At 41.2% G+C, this 24,523-nt stretch overlaps 2 protein-coding genes across 2 annotated transcripts; one reads left to right on the forward strand and one right to left on the reverse strand.

The window, feature by feature from the left end:
- Window positions 1-405: 405 nt before the first annotated feature.
- On the reverse strand, window positions 406-5,682 carry SEC61B (SEC61 translocon subunit beta). The gene is made up of 4 exons (XM_079299479.1): window positions 5,540-5,682; window positions 5,339-5,436; window positions 4,698-4,799; window positions 406-738 (listed from the first exon to the last, which is right to left on the reverse strand). The coding sequence occupies exons 1-4, from the start codon at window positions 5,540-5,542 to the stop codon at window positions 651-653; spliced, it is 291 nt and encodes a 96-aa protein (XP_079155605.1). The 5' UTR covers window positions 5,543-5,682; the 3' UTR covers window positions 406-650.
- Window positions 5,683-5,773: 91 nt separating this feature from the next.
- On the forward strand, window positions 5,774-9,009 carry ALG2 (ALG2 alpha-1,3/1,6-mannosyltransferase). Its single transcript, XM_079299478.1, has 2 exons — window positions 5,774-6,265; window positions 8,082-9,009. Exons 1-2 carry the CDS (start codon window positions 5,924-5,926, stop codon window positions 8,982-8,984), a joined length of 1,245 nt encoding a protein of 414 aa, XP_079155604.1. The 5' UTR covers window positions 5,774-5,923; the 3' UTR covers window positions 8,985-9,009.
- Window positions 9,010-24,523: the final 15,514 nt, after the last annotated feature.

Consider the following 24,523-nt stretch of genomic DNA (forward strand, 5'->3'; position numbering starts at 1 on the left):
AGTTAGGTACCAGCTCATGTTGCTCCTCAAGTACAGCTCAAAAAAACAAACACACTTATATAACTTATGTATAACAATCACTGAGTAAAGTTTAACTTGCATTTAAGAAATAAATAAATCCAGCTATTTTTCTGGAGTTAAAAGAAGAACATGACCATCTCAGCACTGGTATCTAAGTTTTATTTCAACAAGGACACTGGTTACCTTCTCGTGTTTGTGAACCTGATTTTGTCTCTTTAATCCACAAAAAAATATCTTCTAGCATAAAATTATATAGCAATGCATGGTTTGGAGGAATCTGGTTTAAACTCAAAGAGCATTTACTCAGAAATATGATTTATGAAAATCTTGTAAAATGTGTTAGCTGTGGTATACTGGAAAAGGAAAAAATACAGTTAAGACTGCTTCTATTTCCATATATAACTTTTATTGCAATACCTGTATTCTAAGTGTACAGATACAAATATAAAATGACCCATGACAGGCTTTAAAGCTGCCCAAGTAGCAAACTGAGAAATGAATTCAATATCACAGCCAAAGTTGACAGGACTTCAACAGGTGATAGGAAGCTTCCCCAGTCTCTCTCCAAGAACAACCAGGATCCACCATAGTTTTGGTCCAAGATGTATGCTTTAAGCTGGCAGCTGAGTCTAGGAACGAGTGTATTTACCCCAGATGTGCAGCATAAATACAGAAGCAATAAAAAGAAGACTCATGACCAAAACTGGAACAGGTCCACTAAAAATAAAGAGAAAATGCATTAACATAAAAAAGAAGTCTGTCTTACCCAAATGCCAGTCATCAGCCAAATGACCTCATCGGTTCATACAAAATTGTACAAGAAAACTCTTCTTCCCTTCCCACAGAAATACCTTAAGGCACATAGAAATGAGACAGCCATCTCTCTCAAAAACTGCTGCTGCTGCCACTGTTTTTAAAGACAGTTCTATACACCCTAAATGTTACATTAAAAAGCACAACAGAGTAGCAAAACCCCCACTTGTTAAAAAAAGCCATTAATGATTCATTATTATGGATCACTGTTTCCACAGACTCTGGAAAAGTATCATCTGTGTTTACAACTCAGATAGCCACCTGAGCAAAGATGCAGTCTGATACAAAAACCAACAGAGTCCTCTAGCGGCTACTAAAATTTTGGCAAAGAATTTTCACTAGCTGTTTTATTTTGGGGGTTTTATTTCATTTGAAAACAATGGCAGCAGTGGGTGAGAGACAGGGACTTCTTTCTTGAAAAACATAAGCAAAGTGGCAAAGTTACATCATTAAGTCTTTACCTAAAATGATTTTTTTTTCTTCTTACTTTTATATATTGTTTAGAAATTGTATAGTAATGTATTTAAAAACCAGGTTAATCTAAGGGTGCATGTTGATGGCTTCAATCAGCTGTTTCATGCTGTTGTGAGATGCAACAATTACACAAATACACACTCAACACTCCTTCATACCACTCACTTCATACAATCTCGTTTCTGATTTTCAACATGCTATTGGGAAATCTGTTATCCAGCCTGTGCTACCCATGAGGATGCTGTTTATAAGCATGCAAATGCTACCTGAATACAAACTACCAAAAAAAAAAAAAAAAAAAAAAAGGAAACTGAAAAAGGATTCAGAGAGTTTCCTGTCATATTTTTCTATGAGATCATGATCCACATACTTTAAATTATCACAACTCTAATCTTACATTGAGTTTAAAACTCATTTATTGTCTATCAGACTTATTTTGGTATGGAGAATCCTGAGCACAGACATGAAGCATTTAGCAAATAATAACAATAAGAAAATAAACAACTACACAAGCAACTCCTTCAAGGGGTATCTTTCAACTACACAACAGAATGTAATTCTCAAACCTCAGTATTTTATATAAATAAATAAATATATTTATTTTATAATTTTATATATAGATATACATTTATAAGTTTATAGCCTACATAACACAAATCCTAATTTATTGTCCTTACACTGTATCTAAATTACTATTTAATTCATTTGAGCCTTTAGCACTAGGAATAGATTAGCTGCTCTGCCAAAGACCCATGGGAACAAAGCAGCACCACGAATCAGAACAGAACTACATGGAAATAAACAGTGGGGACTGACTGGTGTTCAGTGTTTTTTAAACATGCAGATGACATTGAACCCCTAGAGAATAATCAGCTCTCCAATACATACATCTGATTTCCTCCAGACCTGAAGAAAACCTGTTGAAACCCTGCAATTCTCTTCCACACACCTGCATCTTCTCAGCCCACCACAAACAGATAAATGGATTCAGATGCCTCTAAAGATTTGGTACTGTGCATTCTCAGAATGTCTTTCAAAAGGCTGCACATTGTACAACAAGCTCAATTTGACTTTCCACTGTGTAGCTATAGGAAAACAGACTATAGTTCTTTAAGTAGGAAAGCCAAGACAAGATACAGGAACCACAGCTACCAAGAGACCCAAAAAGACAAAAAAGTTTGGGTTTAGTTTTCTTTTCAAAGCATGTAATCTCTAAGCTTTAAAGAGGAAAAATATCATATTGCCTTTCAGCCAATCTCCCACAACTCCCTTTTGATAATAGATGTTTTTAGAGGTATACACATCTTGAAGCATCTTGTAATGCAAATAAAGGATCTTTTCTGAGGGGAACCAACTTGCCTATTCAACATATTTATTATTTTGGATGTTGAATACAAATACAAGATACCCAAAGCATCAATCTAATTCTGCACAATATAGAATATATAAACATCTAGAGTGAAATTCCCTTCATTGCAGCTAGCATGAATTTACCTGTTCTCAGGTGGTTTTATGTATTTTTTCAAAGTAATTTTAAGAGGTTGCTTTTTAAATAATATGAAAAAACACCAAAAAAAGCCCACCTACCACCACTACCAGGCTAAGCTTTCCCATTGCTTTACACAATGCAACTGCTTTATGCAGTAGTGACCACAACCATTTCTAAAAACAACTTCAGCTGAATCACTTCACTGAGGCAATCACAAATCCTAGATAATCCATTCTCACTTTAAAGCCCACTAAACAGGTCAGAGATAAAAACAATTGGTTGCTACAGAAAAAAAAAAAAAGAAATTTGAAGAAAAATATCCAGAAAGCTATAAGCAAGAAAGCTGCTACCAAAACATGGCTCAGAAAATGTTACATCTAGTGTGGGGTGACTTGTAAACCAACTCATTTTTATAGATTTGATTCTTCCATTAAAAGCTTGACCATAGTTACCCAAAGCAGCTTCCAAAAAAACCACTCCCAGGACTCCAAATCCCTAAAACTGGGAACCACTGTGTCACAACATAGATGGGAAAATCTGTTTACTGATCTGCTCGCACTGAAGATGAGAACAACTAAGTGGCACCAAAAGTGAAATCAAAGGATTCACAAGGAAACAATAAAGCAAAATTGTTAAAACTTGTATCACAAGGCTATTAAAAAATATCATAATCCTCTTTTGGGTTTTGTTCTGTTTGGTGTAATTAATTGTTACAATTGAACTTTAGTAGAGCAAACAACAGAGAAAACAGCTGCCCTGCCTGTCTGTATAGATTTGCTCTGGAACACTATTGCTGCTCATTGTCTTTTCTTCACCTTGTCTCCTTTGTGGACTCAGAATGGAGTAAGCAAGGCAGAACAGCACTGCCTCGGTGGCTTGCTGTATATATTTTGGTTTTTAAAGTTTCAAGTACATATGAAAATGAAAAGACATAAGGCAACTTCAAAGGAATGATTACTCTTGGAATTATCACTGAGCAGCCTATAATCAGCCCTTCACCAAATGCTCTATTTGTGCAGCTAGCAGCAGCCCTCTTGAAGAACTTCAAAAGGAAATAGTAATGGATTTGAAGAAAAAAAACAAGCAACAGGGTCAGCCCTGAGCATCTCAAGACTTTTCAACCCAGTAAGAACAAGAGCTGATGAACTGTAATTCTACAATACGCACAAAATTCCACTCAGGATACAACTGAGCACACACTCATCAACTCAAATACACCTTCCACCTTTGTTACTCATGTATTAGGCTGCAAAATTTGTTTGGAAAGTCATCTGAAGGACTCAAACTGGCCAAAAGAGTAAAAATTTAGGTTCTCTTTATAGTTTATGAAACATTACTAGGTATTCAACCAAAATTTTGGAATATTCACCTTGTGAAAATGGAGATATACGAGGTATTGGCATGCTATTTGCTAGGCAAGTTCAACCAAAGTAATTTATTTGCAGCTTTTTAATAAAAAAACCTGATGCAAGCATATGCTGTAACAGTTATATTGTATTTTCAAAGGGTGCAAAAGATCATAACATAGCTATTGTAAGATAAAACCCAAAATTTTTACTTAAAAGAGAATGAAAACATGCACACAGATGCTTAAATTCATTGAGACAAGTGATCTTTCTCAACCTCAAAATGACTGCTCACAGCCTTCAAAGACCACTTAAGGTAAGCTTTGGCAATTACAAAATACAACTTGTACCTACCTTTTTAAAAACATTGAAACTTGAAAAAACTATTTCTCCAGGGTTGCAGATTAAATATGTCATCCCAACCACCAACTCAACAAGTTTTCCCATGCACACCAGAACACTGACAGATGATTATTAATTTGAAGACTGCAAGACTACATGAGCAGGGGAACTGTAAAGCCCTCAAGCCTGCCACAGCGAATAACCCAACTTACACTTTGAGCCCTGGAGAGTCCTCAGTGTAGAACCGCCACATCCCACCAGTCCCTGTGGACGTGGCACGGCCTGCACTCCTTGTCCCACAGCTGGCATTTTTCCTTTAAGGGATGACAGAAGGAAACAAAGACCAAACAGCACGTTAGTACTCCACCAGCTCCTAGGACCAAGCAGCCCAGGAGCCTCTGAAGAAACAACACACTTCACAGAGCCAATTAGGTTGGGAAAGACCTCTAAGATCATTTAGTCCAACCTATCACCCAACGCTACCATGTCAACTAGGCCACGGTACTGAGTGCCATATCCAGTCTTTCCTTAAATACCTTAAGCTGGCACAGTTTAAGACTTGTGCTCTCCTATCCTGCTGCCTGGGAGAAGACAGACCCTCACCTGGCTGCACCCTCCTTTCAGGTGGTTGCAGAGAATGATAAGGTCACCTCCTTTTCTCCAGCGAACACCCCCAGCTCCCTCAGGCACTCCTCACAGCACTTGTGCTGCAGACCCTTCCCCAGCAGCGCTGCCCTTCTCTGGACCAGCACCAGCCGGAGCTGCCACGTCAGCAGAGGGCACCGGCCGGGGAAAGCAAAGAACAGAGGGGGACAAGAGCTGCCCCCGCCGGGGAGGCGCGGCGGGCACCCACCTCTGCCGGACGGTGGATCCCGCGGCGCGGGGAGCCACAGCCTTGCTGGGGGAGCGGCCGGAGGAGCCGACGCTGGTGGCGCTGGGGTTGGGCCCGGGCTGCGGAGAGAGGAGAGAGCGGGAGGGGGTGAGGGGCGGCGGGCACTGCCGGCGGGGAAGGGGCCCGAGCCGCCGCCGCCGCCCCGGGCAGCCCCTCACTCACCATGGCGGCGGCGCTGGCCGGGGCTCGGCGCTGTCTCACACTCGCTCCGCTATAGCCGCTCCGGCCACGTCCCTGCCCGCCTCAGGCTCCGCCCATCCCGGGCAGCGCGGCTTCCCCGGATAGTGCCTGAGCAGCACCGGCCCCTTATCGCCGCACCCCTCGCTCGGCGCCCGCGCTCCGAGGCCGCTGCCCCCCGAGACGCCTCGGTCGCGCCCGCTCCCTGCGCAGCGGCCGGGCGGGCGCGGGCCGGCGGTGAGCGGCGCGTCGGGCGCGGCGGGGCCGCCCGGCGGGCGGGGCGGGCGGGAAGGCCCGGCAGGAAGAGAAGGAAGGCTGACGTGTCCCGCCGTGCTAGCGGGCTGCGCATGCGAGCGCGCGGCAGCGGCCATGGAGGAGGCGGAGGCGGCGGGAGAGGCGGGAGCGGCGGGCCCGTCCGTGCTGTTCCTGCACCCGGACCTGGGCCTGGGCGGCGCGGAGCGGCTGGTGGTGGACGCGGCGCTGGCGCTGCGGGCGCGGGGCTGCCGGGTGCAGATCTGGACGGCGCACTACGATCCCGGGCGCTGCTTCGCGGAGACGCGCGGGCTGCCGGTGCGGCGGGCGGGCGGCTGGCTGCCGCGCAGCCTGTGCGGCCGCGGGCACGCCCTGTGCGCCGCCCTGCGCATGGCCTTCGTGGCGCTCTACGTGCTGCTGCTCAGCGGAGAGACCTTCGACGCCTTCGTGTGCGACCAGGTGCGGCCACGGGCGCGGGCACGCCGCTGCCGGGATGCTGGTGGGCTGCTCTCCGCGGAATCACACAATTGCTAGGGTCGGAAAAGGCCTCTGGTGGTCATCTGCTCCAAAGCTCCTGTCAAAGCAGGGTCACCTACAGCAGGTCGCGTCCAGATGCGTTTGGAATGTCTCCAGAGAAGGAGACTCCTCCACCTCCCTGGGCAGCCTGTTCCAGTGCTCTGCCACCCTCCGTGTAAAGTTCTTCTTCATGGGGATGTAGGAGTTCTCATGTTGTAGTTTATGGCCACTGCTCCTCGTCCTGTCAGTGGGCACCATTAAGAAGAGTCTAGCATCATCCTCTTGACACCTTTGAGATATTTATATCAATTAATAAGATTCCCTCCTGGTCTTCTCTTCTGTAAACTTGCCCAATTCCTGCAGTCTCTCATAAGAGAGATTCTCCAGAGCCCTGGACTATCAAATCTCCACAAAATCAAATTCATTATGTGGTGTGCAGCAGGCCAATAATGACACACTCAAGAGAGAGACATTGATTGTTCATTTCAGAGCAAGCCTGTCTGCTCTACAGTGTTCCACAAATCAAGGACACCCTATCAGACTTTCTGTGCCATGTTTTATACACTGAAATTCAGAGTTAGTAGCTTCCGAAGTGTAGCCCTTCATAATGTTATGATTAGTTAATAATTTCAAGAGAAGGGAAGTGAAGCTGGGGGAGGACCTGGAGCACAAGTCTTATGGGGAGTAGCTGAGGGAGCTGGGATGTTTAGCTGGAAGAAAAGGAGGCTCAGGAGGACCTTATTGTCCTCTACAACTGCCTGAAAGGATGCTCTAGCAGGTGGGAATTGGTCTCCCTGACAGCCAGTGACAGGATGAGAGAACATAGTCTTAAGCTTTGCCAGGGGAGACTTACCATGGGCATTAGGAAGAATTTCTTCAGAGAATGTGATGGTACATTGGAATGGAATGACCAAGGAGGTGGTGGAGTCACTGTCTGTGGATATATTCTAGGAAAGACTGGATGTGGCCCTTTATGCCATGGTTTAGTTGACACTGTGGTGTTGGGTCATCTTTTGGACTCGGTGATCTCTTTTCCAGCCTAATTTGATTCTGTGATTCCATACAAGTTACGTAATCCCAGTTAACTTCTACAGTTGCTTAGGGAAATGGTCTTCACCTGAGCAGGGGTCTTTCTGACCTCTAGGTGCAGTTTTTAGTGTTTTAATGAACATAGTTTAGCTATAGGCTACATGGATCTTGAGTATTTTGCCAAGCTGGCAATGTATACATAGACATAAATCAGCGTCTTGATTTACTACATCCTTAAGGCGTGTTAGTTCCAGGATGTTGTTGACTAAGGGATGCTAGCTGCTGCCAGTTCCACTGATTAGGTCTTCTTTCTTGATGATTAGGCTTGAAAGTATACAAAGATCTTGCATTGAAGAACGGCCTGACTTTAGATAATCTTGACATATTCCACATTTTGCAATTTATCTCTTAGATTCTGGGGCAGCTGGAGGGAGAAGGTGCCACTGCTGCTTTGACTCTGTTCCCAGCACCCCTGGTAGTGGCAGAAGGAGGTGCTTGGAGAAGTCCTGGGGCTTGAAGGGACCTTGGTGTGGAGAGCAGGGAGAAATTATAGGGCCATGAGAGGTCCTGGATGACAGAGTACAACTTGATGTGCTTGTGTGGGGAGAAGGAGAAGGCACTTGGCTTGCAAAGCAGTGGCTCTCCGAGGATGGCTTTGAAATCATGTGTACACACTGGTGGCACTGACACAAATAATGGACCTCTCCTCTTGTCCCATTTCTTGCACTAGGTATCTGCCTGCATTCCTGTACTTAGACTGGCCAGAACCCGAAAGAAGGTTTTGTTTTACTGTCACTTTCCCGATCAGCTTCTGACCAAGAGGGAATCCTGCCTGAAGCGCCTCTACAGGATGCCGCTGGACTGGCTGGAAGAGTACACAACTGGCATGGCAGACTGCATCGTTGTGAACAGCAAGTTCACTGCCAGCGTCTTCAAAGACACATTTAAGTCTCTGTCTCACATCAACCCAGATGTCCTCTACCCATCACTCAACATCAGTAGCTTTAAAGAAATTGTTCCTGCAGACATAGCTGACCTGATACCAAAAAAGAAAAAGTTCTTGTTTCTTTCCATTAATAGGTATGAGAGGAAAAAGAATCTGGCATTGGCTCTCGAAGCTTTGCACGAACTCCAAGGGAAACTTGATTCTCATGAGTGGGATGAAGTTCACCTGGTTATGGCAGGTGGTTATGATAAGCGAGTTCTGGAAAATGTGGAGCACTATGAAGAGCTGAGGAGACTCGCAGCCAAACTTGGTGTTAATGACCATGTAACTTTTCTGAGATCGTTCTCAGATGAACAGAAAATCTCTCTTCTTAGTAACTCTGTATGTGTACTTTATACACCAAGCAATGAACATTTTGGCATAGTCCCGTTGGAGGCAATGTATATGAGATGTCCAGTGATAGCAGTTAATTCAGGTGGTCCTTTAGAATCAATCTCACATAATGTGACAGGATTTTTGTGTGATCCTCTGCCAACCCAATTCGCTGATGCCATGGAAAAAATTGTGAGAGATCCTCTCTTAAAGGACACAATGGGAGCAGCTGGGAGAGTGAGAGTTATGGAAAAATTCTCTTCAGAAGCTTTCTCAGAACAGCTGTACCAATACATACGCAGATTAACAGAATAAAATTATATTCCTATGTTATATTTTACACGATTGTGTTTCTCATTTGTGTTGTGGACTAGTATTCATTGTGACTGATGAAGAATTAGGGATATATAAATGTCCTTGTTTTGCTTCTTGTGCTGTCTTATGTCATTTGACTCACAGAAGGAACAAAACATGTGCCACTGTGTCATTAGAAGGTTAAAATTTCATGTGGTAGACTGATCTGCCATTGCAGGAGTTGTCTTGTGTAGTGTGCCTTGGCAAAATGCAAAGTTAAATGGCAGTGACTTAGTAGGGCAATTACTGTATGTTTTATTTCATACTGTATGGAATGGCTGATTCAATTTACAAAATTTGGATTTGTCCAGATAAGACAAACACAGCCTTATATTTTTGTATTTTAAATGGTCATCAGTAATTTGGAAGTAAATGGGCTGTCTCAACTGAAGTACAAAGAGAATTGCACAGCCCAATCAACTGTATGTTTCAAAAACCCAGCAGTGTTAGGAGTATCAATGGTACGGTTTTTAAATTACTGACCTTTTACTGTGCTTGTCCAATTGCATTGTGTCATCACACTGTAGTCAGAAAAGCATAGAGGTGTGTGAGCAGGTGGAAGTGAGACTGGAATAACACCAAGGATATCAGACTACCTCAGGCATAAAGGTTAATGCTGAAATCTCTGTTCATTACCTGCAGTGCTTGAAGATGTAATTTTACTTTGGGAATTTCTACTTTGTAGATACTTAAATGATTTTCCTTATATTTAACATTTCATTTTAGAGGGCATCACACTTCTAAAGAAGGTCTTAATCTGGACAAGGCAATATAGATATTTTATTTTGCCTAATTTAGTGGTAACTTTATGTTTTCGTAATGCAGTGAGTGTACATGTGACAGTACTGTGGTAGTTTTTCCAAGCTGGTCTCAGGAAAGGAATATATTTTATGTTCACCTACTTCTCTTCTAGCACATCTTTATCAGTTGGTGGTTCTGTTTTGTTATAACACACATAATCCATACAGTTGAATTTTAAGTGTGAAAATAGATCCAATGAAATCCAGTGTTACCTATAAAATACAATTTGTAGTATGGTATGAAATATAATTTATAGTCTGAATTCTGCAATTTCTATTTAAGGTAGTTTCAAGCATTTCCACATTAGTACTTCACAACAGAGAGACCATTCTTTCTGTTGCTTAGGGCCAAGACCCGTATAGGGTCTTGATATAATGTACTTGTAGCCAAGGTCTCAGTATACTTATAAGTCTTTTATTTGAAGTAAAACAAACAAAAATCCACAAAGTTTGTCCTTTAATCAAGAAGTTGGAATACTCTAATTTTTATTCGTTACTGTGAGAGCAGATGGTCTCACAGGCCCTATTTCCTACATTTCTGTTCAATCAGAAAAAACTGGCAAGCCTGAATCTATACTCTTGTAGTCTGTTCCTGCATTTCTGCTCCTTTCCGACTCTTTAAAGTTTTCCTAAATCTTTGTACAACTTTTTCATCATGGGTGTGGCAATAGATGACTGAAGGACCAGAAGAGACATGAAAACGATCTGTGGTCAGATGAACACCCTCAAGGCATGTTTGGCCTTGGCTTTAAGTTCCCTTTAGAAGGTATAAGGTGGCTGGGGCCAATTCCTGTGCTTGCTTAGTGTGTGTTACATTCTCTTCTCTCAGTTGCCCTGGAGTTAAGCTGGAGCCTTAAGGGACACACTGGTGCACACTAGCCAGCATAACTGCAGGGGTAGCTCCAGTTCTGCTCCAGCCTTGGCTCCAGCCCTTTCCTGAGCTGTGCTGCTGGCACGCTTGTGCCTAGTCCTATATCCTGCAGCTTCTGTTCACTGGGTTTAATAGATTCCACTTGGACCTGACCTGCCATCTCACATTTACCTGGTGATTGCTGTGGCTGTCAACAGCTGCTGCTGTCACCAGGCTGCCCTGCTTGGCTACTGTGCCCTGGTCAGTGAGGTCATTGTCCCGTGATGTGATCTTCCCTGGCTTTTCACTCATCCATGCAGAGCAGCCCCAGTCCTGCTGCTTCATGGCAGGCAGGTTGGACCACCTCAAGCCTGAGGCTGACTGCATGGAGCCTGGCCTTCAGGCTCCCTATCAGCTGCAGACTAGGCTCAGATTCCTGCAGGAAGCTGTGGTCATTGTGTAGAAGTGTGGCAGAACACTGCAGGCTGCTTCAAGATGTCTTGCTTTCCATCTTGAGAAACCTGATCTAGTAAGGGATATCCCTGCCCATTGAAGGAAGGTTGAACATAGTCTTTAAAGGTCCCTTTCAACCCAAACCTTTCCGTAGTTTTATGGTCTTCCAGAACCATTCAATGGGGACTGTACAGTTACATTAGGATTTATTAGTTAGATATGGCTAATCTTTGCAGCCTATCAAGGTAGCATGTATCCCAAGGGATATTAGATGATCAGCAGTAGTAATATTCCTGAACAATGTGGATTGTGACTGTGTGTGGAAGACAATGGCCATGTGGTGCAAAACCAGATGACTTAGTTCATTTAAAGTTTTCAGAGGGACCACAACTGCAGTGGCCAAGCACTGGAGTGCTGGAGCTCCATCAGGGGAAATAATTGGCCAATAAATACACAAACCATTTGGCTCTGGAAACTGGATGTGGAAAGCAAGCCCCTTTAAAGTCTATGTCTGTCTGTGACCCTCAAAACGAGATGGTTAGGGCTGGCCTACCCCAGAACTTGGGCTATCAGTTGTATTCTGGTGGTAGCCCAGCACCACTGTTGGTTCTTCTGTTGCCTCAAGAGTGCGCTGCCACTCCTCAGAGGCACCTTGGGTAGCCAGGTCCTGTTTATCTCAGATTTCAAATTCCTATTTGTGAGAGTGATCTCTCTGAAGAAAAAGTCATGGGGGTATGGCTCCTGCTTTGGTTTGCTTATGCCACAGTATATCCCCTAAGGCCCAGAGACATCTGCTTCTGTAATGAAATGCCAGCCAAGACTTTGGCAGGACAGTAAGGCAGGATGTGTTGAATGACTCTTCCTCAGGAGCTTCATGTGCCTCTCATGCCCATGGGAAGTGAGGTCCCTTTCAAGCAGGTACCTCTAGAAGAGCCATGGCACTGGAAAAGCCTGTTTTGAATCATCAAAAGAAGCTGACAAACCCTAAGAAAGTCCACACTTCCTGCATGCTAGAAGGGAATGAGCAGACAAGTGCTTTCTGAACCAGATACAGTCACTATGAGGATCTTCTGGTGCTGTTTGGTCTCTCCTGTACTCTGACCACTTTCCGTGGTTCTGGACATGTTCTGCACAGTCTGCTTGGTAACTGTGTACTTGTATTCTCAGCATCTTCATCCATCACTCAATAAGCACACAGGGTATGCCAGGGAAATCCCGAGGCCCTTGCAGCAGTGGTGACTCCATGTCAAACCCCAGAAATCAGCTCTTTCCAACAGCACAGGGTGGAGTTCCTGGGATACCTGGTGGACCCTGACTGCTGGCATGTTGATCTCAGATAGGCTGAAGCCACCTTGAAATGACAGACTCCTGTGAAGGTTCAGAAAGTCCCATACTTTTTTTTGACAAAAAATGTGGAATACTGGCAGTGAAGGTAGTGTTAGATCAAGAAAATAAATCTGTAATTGTTCTTAAATGTTTTCAGATTATGCTGTGACTGGTGTTTTTACGTTCTTATAGTCCTGAGATTGGCTCAGTTGATTAAAGCAGGGTGCTAATGTCAAGGTCGTGGGTTTGATCCCTGCATGGGCCATTCACTTAAGAGTCAGACTCAATGATCCTTGTGGATCCCTTCCAACTCAGACTATTCTGTGATACTGTGAGGATGTTTTTCTGTTCTCTTGAGCATCTCTTGACCTAGTCTCTTACTGTCATTGAACCATAGAGTGGTTAGGGTTTGAAGAGATATTAAAGATCATCTTCTTCTAACCCCTCTGCCATGGGCAGAATCACCCACCACCAAACCAAAATTGGTTACTCAAAGCTTTATCCCACCTGGTCTTTCCCTGCTGTTTTAAAGACCCACACATGAAAACAAAGTTTTAGGCTTATAGAAGAAAGAGACTTCTCATTTCAGAAGTGCAGGCACTCAATTCCTTATTTTATCACAGTGTAGCCTTTTATCCTTTTTACTTCCTCTCCTCCTTTTTCTGGAAATCCAGCAGGAATCTTGATTACAGACACAGAATCTAGGATGTTTTTGTCAATGACAAATTTCCTGTCAATCAAATGGAAACAGCGCCATCATGAGAGGATAGGAAGTACCCCCATATTCTACAAGTTAGCATGTTCTAGAGTGTATCAAGTGTGGTTTTTGTACTGTCTCTAGACCAACACTACAGGAAAACAACTCAGTGTTGAGTTTCCAAAAAGGTGAGGTATTAAACAGTATTTTTTTTACCTGGTTTGAACTTGTTCCAGAAATCCATACTTTTTCCTCTCTTCTCCTTTACTTAAAGAAAAAAAAAAAGAGAGTTTTCTTACAATCAAATTGCATGTGCCTTGTGCAATCAGCTGTCAGAATAAATATTAAATATTGGACTAGTATTATTAAATGAGTTATCATTAGTCTACAAGGGAATGAAAGTTTTAAACTCAAATCCCATCAGTGGGTGTGAAAGATGATGCAACAAAAAGAAAATGGAGGATCCTCTTCTCTCTTCTCTTCTCTTCTCTTCTCTTCTCTTCTCTTCTCTTCTCTTCTCTTCTCTTCTCTTCTCTTCTCTTCTCTTCTCTTCTCTTCTCTTCTCTTCTCTTCTCTTCTCTTCTCTTCTCTTCTCTTCTCTTCTCTTCTCTTCTCTTCTCTTCTCTTCTCTTCTCTTCTCTTCTCTTCTCTCTCTTCTCTTCTCTTCTCTTCTCTTCTCTTCTCTTCTCTTCTCTTCTCTTCTCTTCTCTTCTCTTCTCTTTTCTCTCTCTTCTTTCTCCCCAAATTTGCATATTCTGCTACCTTCTCTTACACCCCAAATAAATAAAAAGAAGCCAAATAAAGAAAAGCATAATTGGGAAAATAAGGGCAAAGTATGTGCAGGGTGTTAGTTGTAAGCAAAGAGAGGCAAGGAGAAAGGTGATTTGGCTTTAGAGTTTCTTCACCTACCGATGCTGTGGGTTGGAAAGTGCAAAGACAGAGTTTTGCTTCTTCAATTTACTTTTAATCTAGTCAATAAGATAGGCCACAAACATAATTTAATATGCATATTTTAATACATTATTTTTTCAGATTCTAAAATGAAATCTGGAAATTTAGTGATTAAGCCAACCTGACACTGCTGCTTTTCCCCTTTCCCTTCCCCCTTCATTGCTATTTTTTACAATTTTACACAATATAAAAAATTTATAGATTTTAACATTTGCATGGAGTCTATAAAAACCTCATGCTACATTATCATATTGGTAAACTTTATTATTTTTTATTATGGCTTTATTCTCTCTCATGGATGAAATGGCTGATGTTTTATTTTGAATTGTAATTTATTATACAGTTAGTATCACAGGGGTATTTTTAATGAAACAATAACTGTAGAATACTGAAAAAATATAGTATTAAGAAAGGGGTATATTCAATAGCATGAATGTTAACACAAACAGTAGAGAAGGAAAGGCATTTTAATTATAGTTATCCTTATCTGCTTTTATGGTGAAAGTAGAATGTGTGACCCAAAAAGAAATAAATTAGGGGTTAGTCTGTATTGATTTATGGGTGTGCAGTTCTTTAGTGCCCATTATTCTAGGCTGAAGATTAATTGCGTTGGTTACATATTTTTGTACTGTTGGTCATATGAGACAACCAACAAGTTTCACCTCATGAACTCTGAGACAGTTCTATTAACATTATAGTATCTTTATGACTCCAATTTCTGTGCACTGAAAGAGAGAAAAAGTATGACTGACAAAATCAAAATAGAAATCATTTGGAGTGGTTTTACATGGAGAAGGTGAGCAAAAGTTGCTAAGTTAAAAACCCATATGTAAGATAATCAGTCTTGAGGAAATTGGTCTTCAGATAACCTACACACACATATTTGGATTAAATGAACTTTCCCTCTCACAATTATGCACAGAACTCCCACACTGTATAGCAAGCTATACAAAGACAAAAATCTTGTCTGATTTACTCATTTAAATCTTCAGCCTGGCCCAAGATCAGCCCTGCAAACAAAGCTACAGCTGAACAAGGTGCTGTGTGTAGTACAAACCTCATAACAATAGACTGCAGGAAGAGATCCTGACCATCAGCTCCTCAGGGAGCACAGGACAAGAGGACAGAGAACTGTGGAAACATGAAACCTAGCTGGAATCTGTCTCCCATTGGAGCCCCTATTTTAGCACCTGGCAATAGACAGAGCATTTACCACCTTCATTTACCTCTTTTAACCCCTGTTTTCTTAACAAACTGAAAGTCAAGAAGCCTAACATGACAAAGGACATCTTGGTGGGACCTGGTGACTGGAGTCTGGCAGGGCATTTGATGCCCCACCAAGAGAGAGGCTCAAGCAGAGTTCCTACAAGAGCAGTGCAGAATATGGAGCCACTGAATTAATTGGGGGCTCAGCAGTGGTCAGGGAGAATGAAACCCTGTTCGTGCTGACAAAGGAAACTTCATTCAAATAGGTCAGAGAGAAATCCAGGGCAACTTCTTCCCAAGTATCTCAGTTTCTCTCCCATCAAACCTTTCTTGTACCTCTCACACGTCTGGATTCAGTCAGCATAGTGTGCCCAGGGAGCAGGAAGGTCACCAAGGAACAGGGAACCAGGAGCCATGTGCCATGAAGTGGGCAGACCTGGAAATGTGTGAATTACAGAGCATAGCTATTGCCCTGCTCTGAACTTAGCAGAAACGAAACCAGAAACTGGCCTTTGCTCCAGGTGAATGACTGTATCAGCTGGGTGAAGGCACGGCTGTGTAGCTGTTGACTTTTTTGGTTTAATGAAAAACATACATACACACTAGCACAACTCAGTGTGGATTGTAACATGCATACAGCAAAAGTCATGGTCCAAATGCAGTAATTGCTTAGACATTCCATCAATAATTGTGATTAGGAGCTGGAAAATATATTAGCACACAAATAACACTGGACATAAGCATTTGCTTTGGACAGATCCTGCTAAAAACAGAGCATAAATCTAATCTGATTCTTGATCCATACGTGGAACTGTTCTGTCCTTTGGCAGAATCCCAAACCATGGAAAAATTAAAGAGACCACCCAAAACAACACAGAATGCTTGAAGAACATGAAAATAGACAACTATCTTCCTGAAACTGTTCCTGTCCAAGGAAAAATATATGCATTGACATAAAAAGCAATATAATAAGAGAATTCTGCTGAGAGGGGATATTCCACTCATCCAGTACCAATGTCTGATTTAACAATATTTAAAGGAGAGGGTGCTTTGTCACCTATTCCAGCACTGTCTAATTTTCTGCATAGAAGTATTCTTCTAACACTTTAGTTGGAATTCAAGACAAGAAATTGGCACTTGTAACTTAAGATACCAATTTGTGATTTGCTGTGAATAAAATTTTCATCTATGAATTTCTAATCACTAGATCTATCTGTAAGTTCATGATAGGTGAGAGGGTAAAATTTCCCATCTTGCCTTCCTGTTGCATTTCATAAATAATCTGGGGTGGTCAAGTCTCAAAGTACTTTGTGTATACATGGACCCACTGTGGAGAGTTGACCTTTTGAGTGAGGAAGGTCCAGTCCAGGCTGTGCTCCATGGGGATAAAAATGCTCACAGTGAGGTTGTCTTCTGCCTATATATTCTTAAAGGAAAGTCAGTTCCTAGAATCTGGGGGTTATGGGGGTTGTTAGTGAAATATTTCTAGAGGCTGAAGTAGATATCAATTAGAACTAAGGTTGCAATATTCTCTTCAGAGGGTAAAGGCACTTGCCATTTGTCTAACATGGTCTAACTCTGCAGCTCTAACAAACTTCCATATTTGACAAGGGAAAGAGATTTTGATTGCATATCTGTTTAAATTAAGTTAAAATACACTCTGGTTCATACAGGTGAAAAGGTTCTCCACAACATAATATGTAAAAAGCTAGCAGCTGTGGTCATCTAAAATAAAGACAAGGAATAATACAGGTGAAATTTTTTAAAATTAATATACAACAGTCCAGAAGTATTAGAAAACGTGTCAATCTGATAGGAATGAGTAAGAATAAACATTCCTTTCTTTAGAGTGCAAAGAACCTGGTACTTTTACTTCTAGAAGTTTCCTTAATATTTTTTTAGTTCCAAGAATGAATATTTTCCCCAAAAGTAATTTTAAGCAAAAATCTTTTGTTGAGCAAAGGACACAGTTTCATTTGCTCCTTGCAGTTTCCATTAAATGATTCATTGTTCTGCCAATCCTAATAACAGGTTGAGAGACACTGAATCCTGAGTCTACTGTACACAGAAGAGTACCAAATTTCAAAGAAAGATCCATTTTGAAGAAGCAAATCCACTAGACCACAAAGCAGTTACAAAAATATGAAAATAAATGGCTAATAAAAAGGATTAGAAGGATATGCAAAAGCCTGAAATAAAACACTCTGTGCCAGGATCTTCTTCAAATCAAGACCCAGGTGAAACCAGGATTTTTCACAGGCAATCCTAACAGAAGCAGGATTTTCAACAAGAAAAAAATATTATTTTGTCCAGAGAATGTGGCTTTCTCCTTGAAACAGTCTCCTGAAAGGCATTTTTCTCAATCAGACATAAAACAGGTCCAAACCACACACATTTCTTAAATAAGTTACTTGGACAAATAATACTGAGATATGCAAGAAATCATATATCTTTTTTTTTACAGTAATGTGAATCAGAATCTATATACATTTGGGTGCACATGATTTATTTTAACGAACTGTAGGAAGGCACAGCCTCTTCAACCTAAATTCCAAGTAGATAAATATATTCTGATTCAAGAAAATATGTAATAGATCTTCTTATGAACTCAGCTGTCACAGTAATACCCTTCATATCTTCATCTAGAACCTGATATATCACCAGTTTGGGTTGCCAACCATTAAATATCTTTTATGTGTAAACAATTTTGTAATTGCTCAGAACTTGCAGAGGAGTTGTTCAGAAGAGAGGAAAAACTGCTCAAAACCCAAGCTGTTGCTGTGCTGAAAGCAGCCACACCCCAAGTCCAGAAAGGTTATATTGGCATTGATACCTTGTGCTTGCTGTCTCTTGACTCCCTATCTCTGTGTGCAATACTGTTTGCTTTTGTCTGGTTTCGTTTCCTCAATCTCTTTACCTCTGTACTGTTAAATGTGAGGAGACACCTTCCTATTACGAAATACTCAGGAATCTGTTCTCATCTCTGTTTCATCCTAGAATGGCCTTCATGGTCAACATGTGCAGGAAGAAAGGAGCAGAAGTTGATAACTGTTGTGATTAATGCTTCATGTAATTGTATGTGGCATTGAGATGCTATTCTTTTACGAGTGTGTGAAAGCCCTACAGAAGAGTGAAAGAAAGATTAAATCCGCAATGAGACGTCTTCCAGTGACCATGGTATGAATTTGGGAAAAAAGATCCCTGGTGTTCAGATACCAGTACCCAGTCACTGCTGTATTACAGCTGCTTGGATGGAAATTCCTCTGGGTTATAAGCAGATGATAAACAGGCAGGAAGATCAACTCCTTCTACAACTTAACTCAAATCTCCTCTCTCTTGCCTGCAGGATTCATCTAGTTTTCACCTTTCTCCTTTAAGACCCCTTCTTATCAGATTCTCTCACTCAGACAAAGATCAAGGTTATTTACAAGAGCAATAGAAAGTTGATTAAAACAAATAACAAAGGCTGTACTTTCAGTGAGTTAAAAAAAAAAAACAACACAACCTTAAGAGCATTAATTGGATAAAACTAAGGCAGGATCTAAGTTTGATCTATTCCAACAGTAGTTTTCATGTGTCTCCTTTCCATAGGACTCTACATCTTTGGTCCACCATAGTGATTCTGGGTTCAAAGTTCACCTTAGAACTTGCGCTGTTAAACATCGATGCATAAAAGGCCAAGCAATTGATTCCCAATATTCCTTTAAAATGACAGGCTACACCATGCTCACTCCAGGCCTTTACAAGGTGAACAAAGTAACTAAGTTCACATTGGAAACTCTCAGCTCCCCAAAATACTCAGATTGGCCATTTTATTGTGCTTGGTGCTGGTCTTGGCGGACAAGGACAAGAAGAATAAAATCGGTTTTTCAGCTTTGAAATGTTGCTTGTATTCCTTCCATAACAGACTTCCTTTGCTAATTGCAAGGAGTATTTCAACCCCTACAGAGGAAAAGAGCAGGAGAAATGGATGGAAGTGGGCCTCCAGCCAGAAAGTTATCCATAGACTTTCAGACGACATCTCATTTAAGCTGATGAAACTCACTTTCACATGAGTTGTGACATAACCATGGCAGGAACTGACAAGTGTCAAAATCTTGTGGAACAAATAAGATTTCAAGTCCTATTCCTCTGTACCAAAGAAGAGCCAGCAAATGCTATACATTTATTCTGCTTTTTCCAATGGCACAAACTACTCTCAGCAGCTTCATTGGCATTTTGTAGGCATGTCCAATTCTCTCATTTACTTAGAATAGCTGCTGATATTTAACCTGAAATTCCATGGCTTTTACATAGAGACACCTTCCTAAATATCACTCTGATGTGGGGAATAAAGAGTTACTCAATGGTCTGTCTTCAGGATTGGGGGTTCTGTGCAGATTCTGGAGCCCAAGAAGCAACTTCAGTGTTCTAATGGCATACCAGTGTTTTAATAAAACAAGCCAACAAGCGTGGACCTTGGCACAAAGGAGAGGTAATGGTAAGAGAGAGACAGATGTAGGTATAACTAGACCATGGTGTCAAAGTGCAAACGGGGAAAATTCCACCTTTTTCCCACCTCTCAGTCACATACTGTACTTGGAGGATACTGTGACCTCTTTCAATTAATCGGTCCAGCAGCCTGTTATTTTCCAGAATAATGTCTGCCTGAATGGTGGAGATGAACCACACTACAGGGTATCATCCTTGTAGCCCCTCTCATCATCACACACAATGCAGACATGTAGGGGCAGTGAGTGCACCAGGTGGGTCTATACTGTGTAAGGAGAAAGGATGAGAGGGAATTGCTCTTGAAATCCTGGCACACTTGCAGCTACTTTACAGTACAGACAAGGTCTGGGGCCATAAAATCCCTGAGATGTGGGCAGCACAGGCTCACACCAGTCTGCTCACTCGTCCAAGTAACAAAAACACAGACAATCTATCTAGGACAGAGTGATCTATCTAGGACTGTTCAACTTACCTGCAGTAAATAGTTTATCTAGTGTCTTGTCTGCAGCCACCACAAGCAACAGAAATCTCTTCATTATTTATTGTTAGTACCTCATGATTTGACATTTAATTTAAGTCTTTCACTCTGTCTTGCCCAGAAGCTTTAGCATTATAAATAGGGAAGCACTTTCTTTTCCATTTAAGAACTAGCCACAAGGATTTAGATCTGCTTGATGAACATTTCCATAAGGCTTGCATCCTGTTGTCATAAATGGGTGATATTTAGAAGATTTTAAGCTTCTCTGTTATGAAGAAAGTTACCTAATTGCTGAAGGCACTATTGCTTCAAGGCATTTATCCATGGACAGACATGTTTCCCTAAATGCTGTAGACATTAGGAAGTTTTTTTGTTTTGTTTACAGTTGCAAGCTTTTTTACAAACAGCTGGTGTTTTTTGACAAATTTTATTTTCTTTCTGTTAAAAGAGCTTCCATGGCACTTGGGATACCAGGCATTTTGGCAAAGGGAGGGGTCAAGTTGACCACAGACAATATGCCCTTGGCAAATCCACGTTCAGTAGTGCTGATTGCTTTCCTATACTTCACATGCTTAGGTGTGGATGCCAAGAGGATGTGATCTTTGCAGAAAGGGCTTTCACTGTGTGCTTTTCTTACTGTAGTTCATCCTTACTCATGCTGCTTTACCCTTTACAATATCTCAGATGCTATATTACATTTATTTGTAGCCTGCATTCTCAAACCAGAACATTAATGCCAAATTCAAACATCATCTAGATGCAAAAACTTTCCAATAAACAGAAAATAAGAGGTTTCTCTTAATTGAAACAGGCTGTTAAGGCCTAGAAGAATCTAAAAGAAGAAGCCACTCATTGCTCTTCCAAGGAAGCCTCTCAGTCCTTTTAAGCATGGTCTGAAACCTGTCCATGCATCTTGCAGCTGGAACTGAGAAGTAAATCAGGCCATCTGGTCTTTAGAGCCCTTGCCTATGTAATAGATTGATCACTTTGTCAATAATTGCTTTTTAAAGCACCATAAAAGCATTTCCAGCACTCATGCTTACATAGGTACTCACTTGTATTAATGTTTGAACCTCTTTGTCTGTATTAAATGCTTATGCTATGCTAATTAACATAATGCCTGAGTAGCATACTACACATGGCCTCTAAAATCTCCTGGAACAGGAAAATAATATTCCCTTCAAAATGCAGGCAAGGAAAATTCCATTATTTTAAGCTCTCTGTGCTCAACTTCTGACAAGACTTGTCCTTTCATTTCTGGAAACATTCATTTGTTTCTGTTCCTTGGACCCTGCGATGCTGACCACAGACTCACATGGTTGGAGTGCAGTCCTTGGATGCAGCAGCTGCAGCCTGGGACATCAGGAAGAGATCTGGCAAGTCATGTAAGCTGACACCATCACAGAATTCATGTCCTCTGGCTTGGACTAGGGATGGTGGGCACCACAGACTCCTTTTCCTCCTCCTTCCTCTGCCAGCAGCTTCTGTGTGGACTGAACCCACCAGGCTGCCCTGGGATCTGCTGGATCAGAGCTGTCCTGGACTGCTCAGCACTTTCCCTGGAGCACACACTGTGGGATCTGTGAACTAGAAAAGGTGCCCACACTTACATAGACTTGCTTGAAGTTTGCAGATTATCTGTTTTGAAGTGGCTTTACTAAAGCACCAATTGTTGTTATATTTGTACAACAGTGAGAACTCAGTGTTGTTAATAATAGGAATTTCACCATGAATCCTATTACTTCACATTTTATTTTTTGTTTCAACAAATTTCTTCCAGAAAAACATATCATCTTATATTCCTTTGAGAGAGGGGGTATAACTTATTAGTGGCTTGTGTACTTGGTCTGTTCTCTTCATGAACTTGCTTCTTAGATTTCAAAAAGACTTAAAATTTTCCCTAAAGTCTATACATCTTGAAGACTGTATGAACTGAGACTCTTATCCTTCCCAGAGGCTAGAATCGTCTGTATTCCTGTACTCTGAGGTTTTGTTGTATAACTGTGCATGGGAAGACAGCAACTTCAAGGTCAAAGGAACTCTAACTTGGCAGATGACAGTTTTGTCACTTATGTATGCACTTTGTTTTACAGAACAATATATAAAGGAACAATTCATCTTTACCTCTGTTTTCAGGCTCAAAAAATTGAAGACCCTGCTGCTGTTATTTATTTTTTTAGCTGAAGCAACTTTCCATGTTTTTTAACGCATGACATTTAAACCTGCAGGAATAATGGCTTATGTTAAATTTTTTTTTGGAACAAGAATATTTCTTCACTCTGAACATTAGCACTGGCCATTCCATGGCATCTTTCAAGTACCTCTGTCCCTAGAGCCTTGAGAATGATGCCTAAGCATCCATATCAGTCTGTCAAAGGCATGTGGCAGGTCAGGGAAATTAAAGAATCAGTGTGAAGGAAAATGTAATGAAGACTTCCTTGAAGGAAAATAACAAATGGGACATAACTCCATGTTTGAGTGGTGCTTCTGCTCCTGGTTCCTATGGGCCTGCTCTTGTAGGGCTGAGTCCTGACCTGGAGGAATCCTAGGAGCTTGAGCATTTGAGGCAGGACTACTCCCTCTTTTGCAGAGTCTGCTTTGAGCAGGGTCCCATTTCATATGTTTGGACTATGGAATAGAGTCCTGGCATAAACTAGAATGTCAACAGTGACTGTGCTCTCCAACATAACATTGAGATCAAAAGCAGAGTTGCCACTGAGGGGTATGATCCAGTTGGAGGAAGCTCTGAGGAGTACCAGCTGAAATTTGGATGTGCAAAGTGGACATTAATAAAATTTTTATCACCTAACTCCATTTAAGTCCTGAATTTAGTCTTATCAGACTACTTATTCAAAGGCTTTTTTTCTGGATCTCTAGCTGGAAATTCTGTAGAATTTCAGTTGATGTGAGTATGCAGTGCATGTAGATGTTAAATGTGTTTACTTCTCTTTTTAATAGCATACAAAATTAAAACTTCAAAAACTAGAATATTCTGCCCCCAAAAAGCCACTAGTGCAACTTTGTGCATTGTTTCCTCTGTAATGCAGAGATGATGATATCTTGCTTTCAGGAGATGAAAATGATAATAAAAATCCAAATGATATATAGACAGCCTAATCCTGAAAAAGAATGAGGTATGAAAATATTATATAACTTGCCTGCAAACTTCTTTTTGATCTTGGCTGTAAAACTTCTGGGTCAAGCACTTCACAGTCTTTTCCCAACTATAGTAAATTTGGCTAGTAGAAGACTGATAAATTAAAGGAAGTGATTCTTCCTTATATTACACACTCATGAGTACTCATCTCTACCTTTGAAAGACAGATAAAAACCGTGCAATAATTGATATATATCCTAAAAAGGGCTGTAGAAGTTCTTGAGAAACATTAGTATTTATTTCTGAGGAAAAGTGATTGGTTATATGATTAGAGATTCACTAGACACATACTTAAATAAAGTTAGAAGGTAAAATTTCTTGGATATCAGAGAAGTGTCCCTACAATCCTCTAATTTTGTAAGCTAACAATACCTTTTTAGCTACTTATAGCCTAATGGTAGGGTTTTAATAATGAGGAATATGAAGAAGATTAAGCATCTCCTTGGAAGCAATAATCAGCAGAATTCTGACTAGATATACCAGGAAAAGAATTCACTGTATGAGTAGTCAAATAATGGACAAAATTCCACAGAGAAGATGTGGAATCACCATCCATGGGGACACTTTCAATTCAACCAAGTGTGTCTCTGAGCAAATAACAGGATCATTCCATGGCTGGACTGGATGATCTCCAGAGCTTCCTCCCAACCTAAGTTTCTGTATGATTCTATGATTATAACTACATAAAACCTCTTTCACATTAATCATGTGATGCCACTGTGTGAGCTCATATCAGTCCCTTGATATCATAATATCAGTCTTTTGGGATTCTTTTCTGTTCTTATTTTACACTACATCAATCCTCACCGACACTGAGAATTTTAAAATCAGATAATTGTGTTTGCTGACCAACCCTAAGCATGACAATGGTCATATGTTAAATGTGATATCATTAACTGTATTTTTGGGAAACATTGCTTAATAAATCTTGATACAAGATTGCTATTTTTTCACAGCAAATGTGGCTTTATAATTAATAAAACTAGTGCTACCTGTATTGTGAGGAGTTTTGCCATTTTTGGCCTATCTAGATGGCCTCTTATTCTGGTGGAGATACTTTGGAAGTGTCTTGGAATATCTGTATCAGTTAT

Source organism: Erithacus rubecula, assembly GCF_903797595.1.
Source record: "Erithacus rubecula genome assembly, chromosome: 3".
In the NCBI taxonomy this organism is placed as follows: Eukaryota; Metazoa; Chordata; class Aves; order Passeriformes; family Muscicapidae; genus Erithacus; species Erithacus rubecula.

What these genes read in the sequence shown, in the direction of transcription:
- SEC61B (XM_079299479.1), bottom strand. An exon ending in GGATCCACCGTCCGGCAGAG is followed by an intron (nt 4,800 to 5,338) that starts GTGGGTGCCCGC and finishes CATCCCTTAAAG; the next exon opens with GAAAAATGCCAGCTGTGGGA. An exon ending in GACTCTCCAGGGCTCAAAGT is followed by an intron (nt 739 to 4,697) that starts GTAAGTTGGGTT and finishes CTTTATTTTTAG; the next exon opens with TGGACCTGTTCCAGTTTTGG.
- ALG2 (XM_079299478.1), top strand. Translation starts at nt 5,924, where the DNA reads ATGGAGGAGGCGGAGGCGGCGGGAGAGGCGGGAGCGGCGGGCCCGTCC. An exon ending in ACGCCTTCGTGTGCGACCAG is followed by an intron (nt 6,266 to 8,081) that starts GTGCGGCCACGG and finishes TTCTTGCACTAG; the next exon opens with GTATCTGCCTGCATTCCTGT.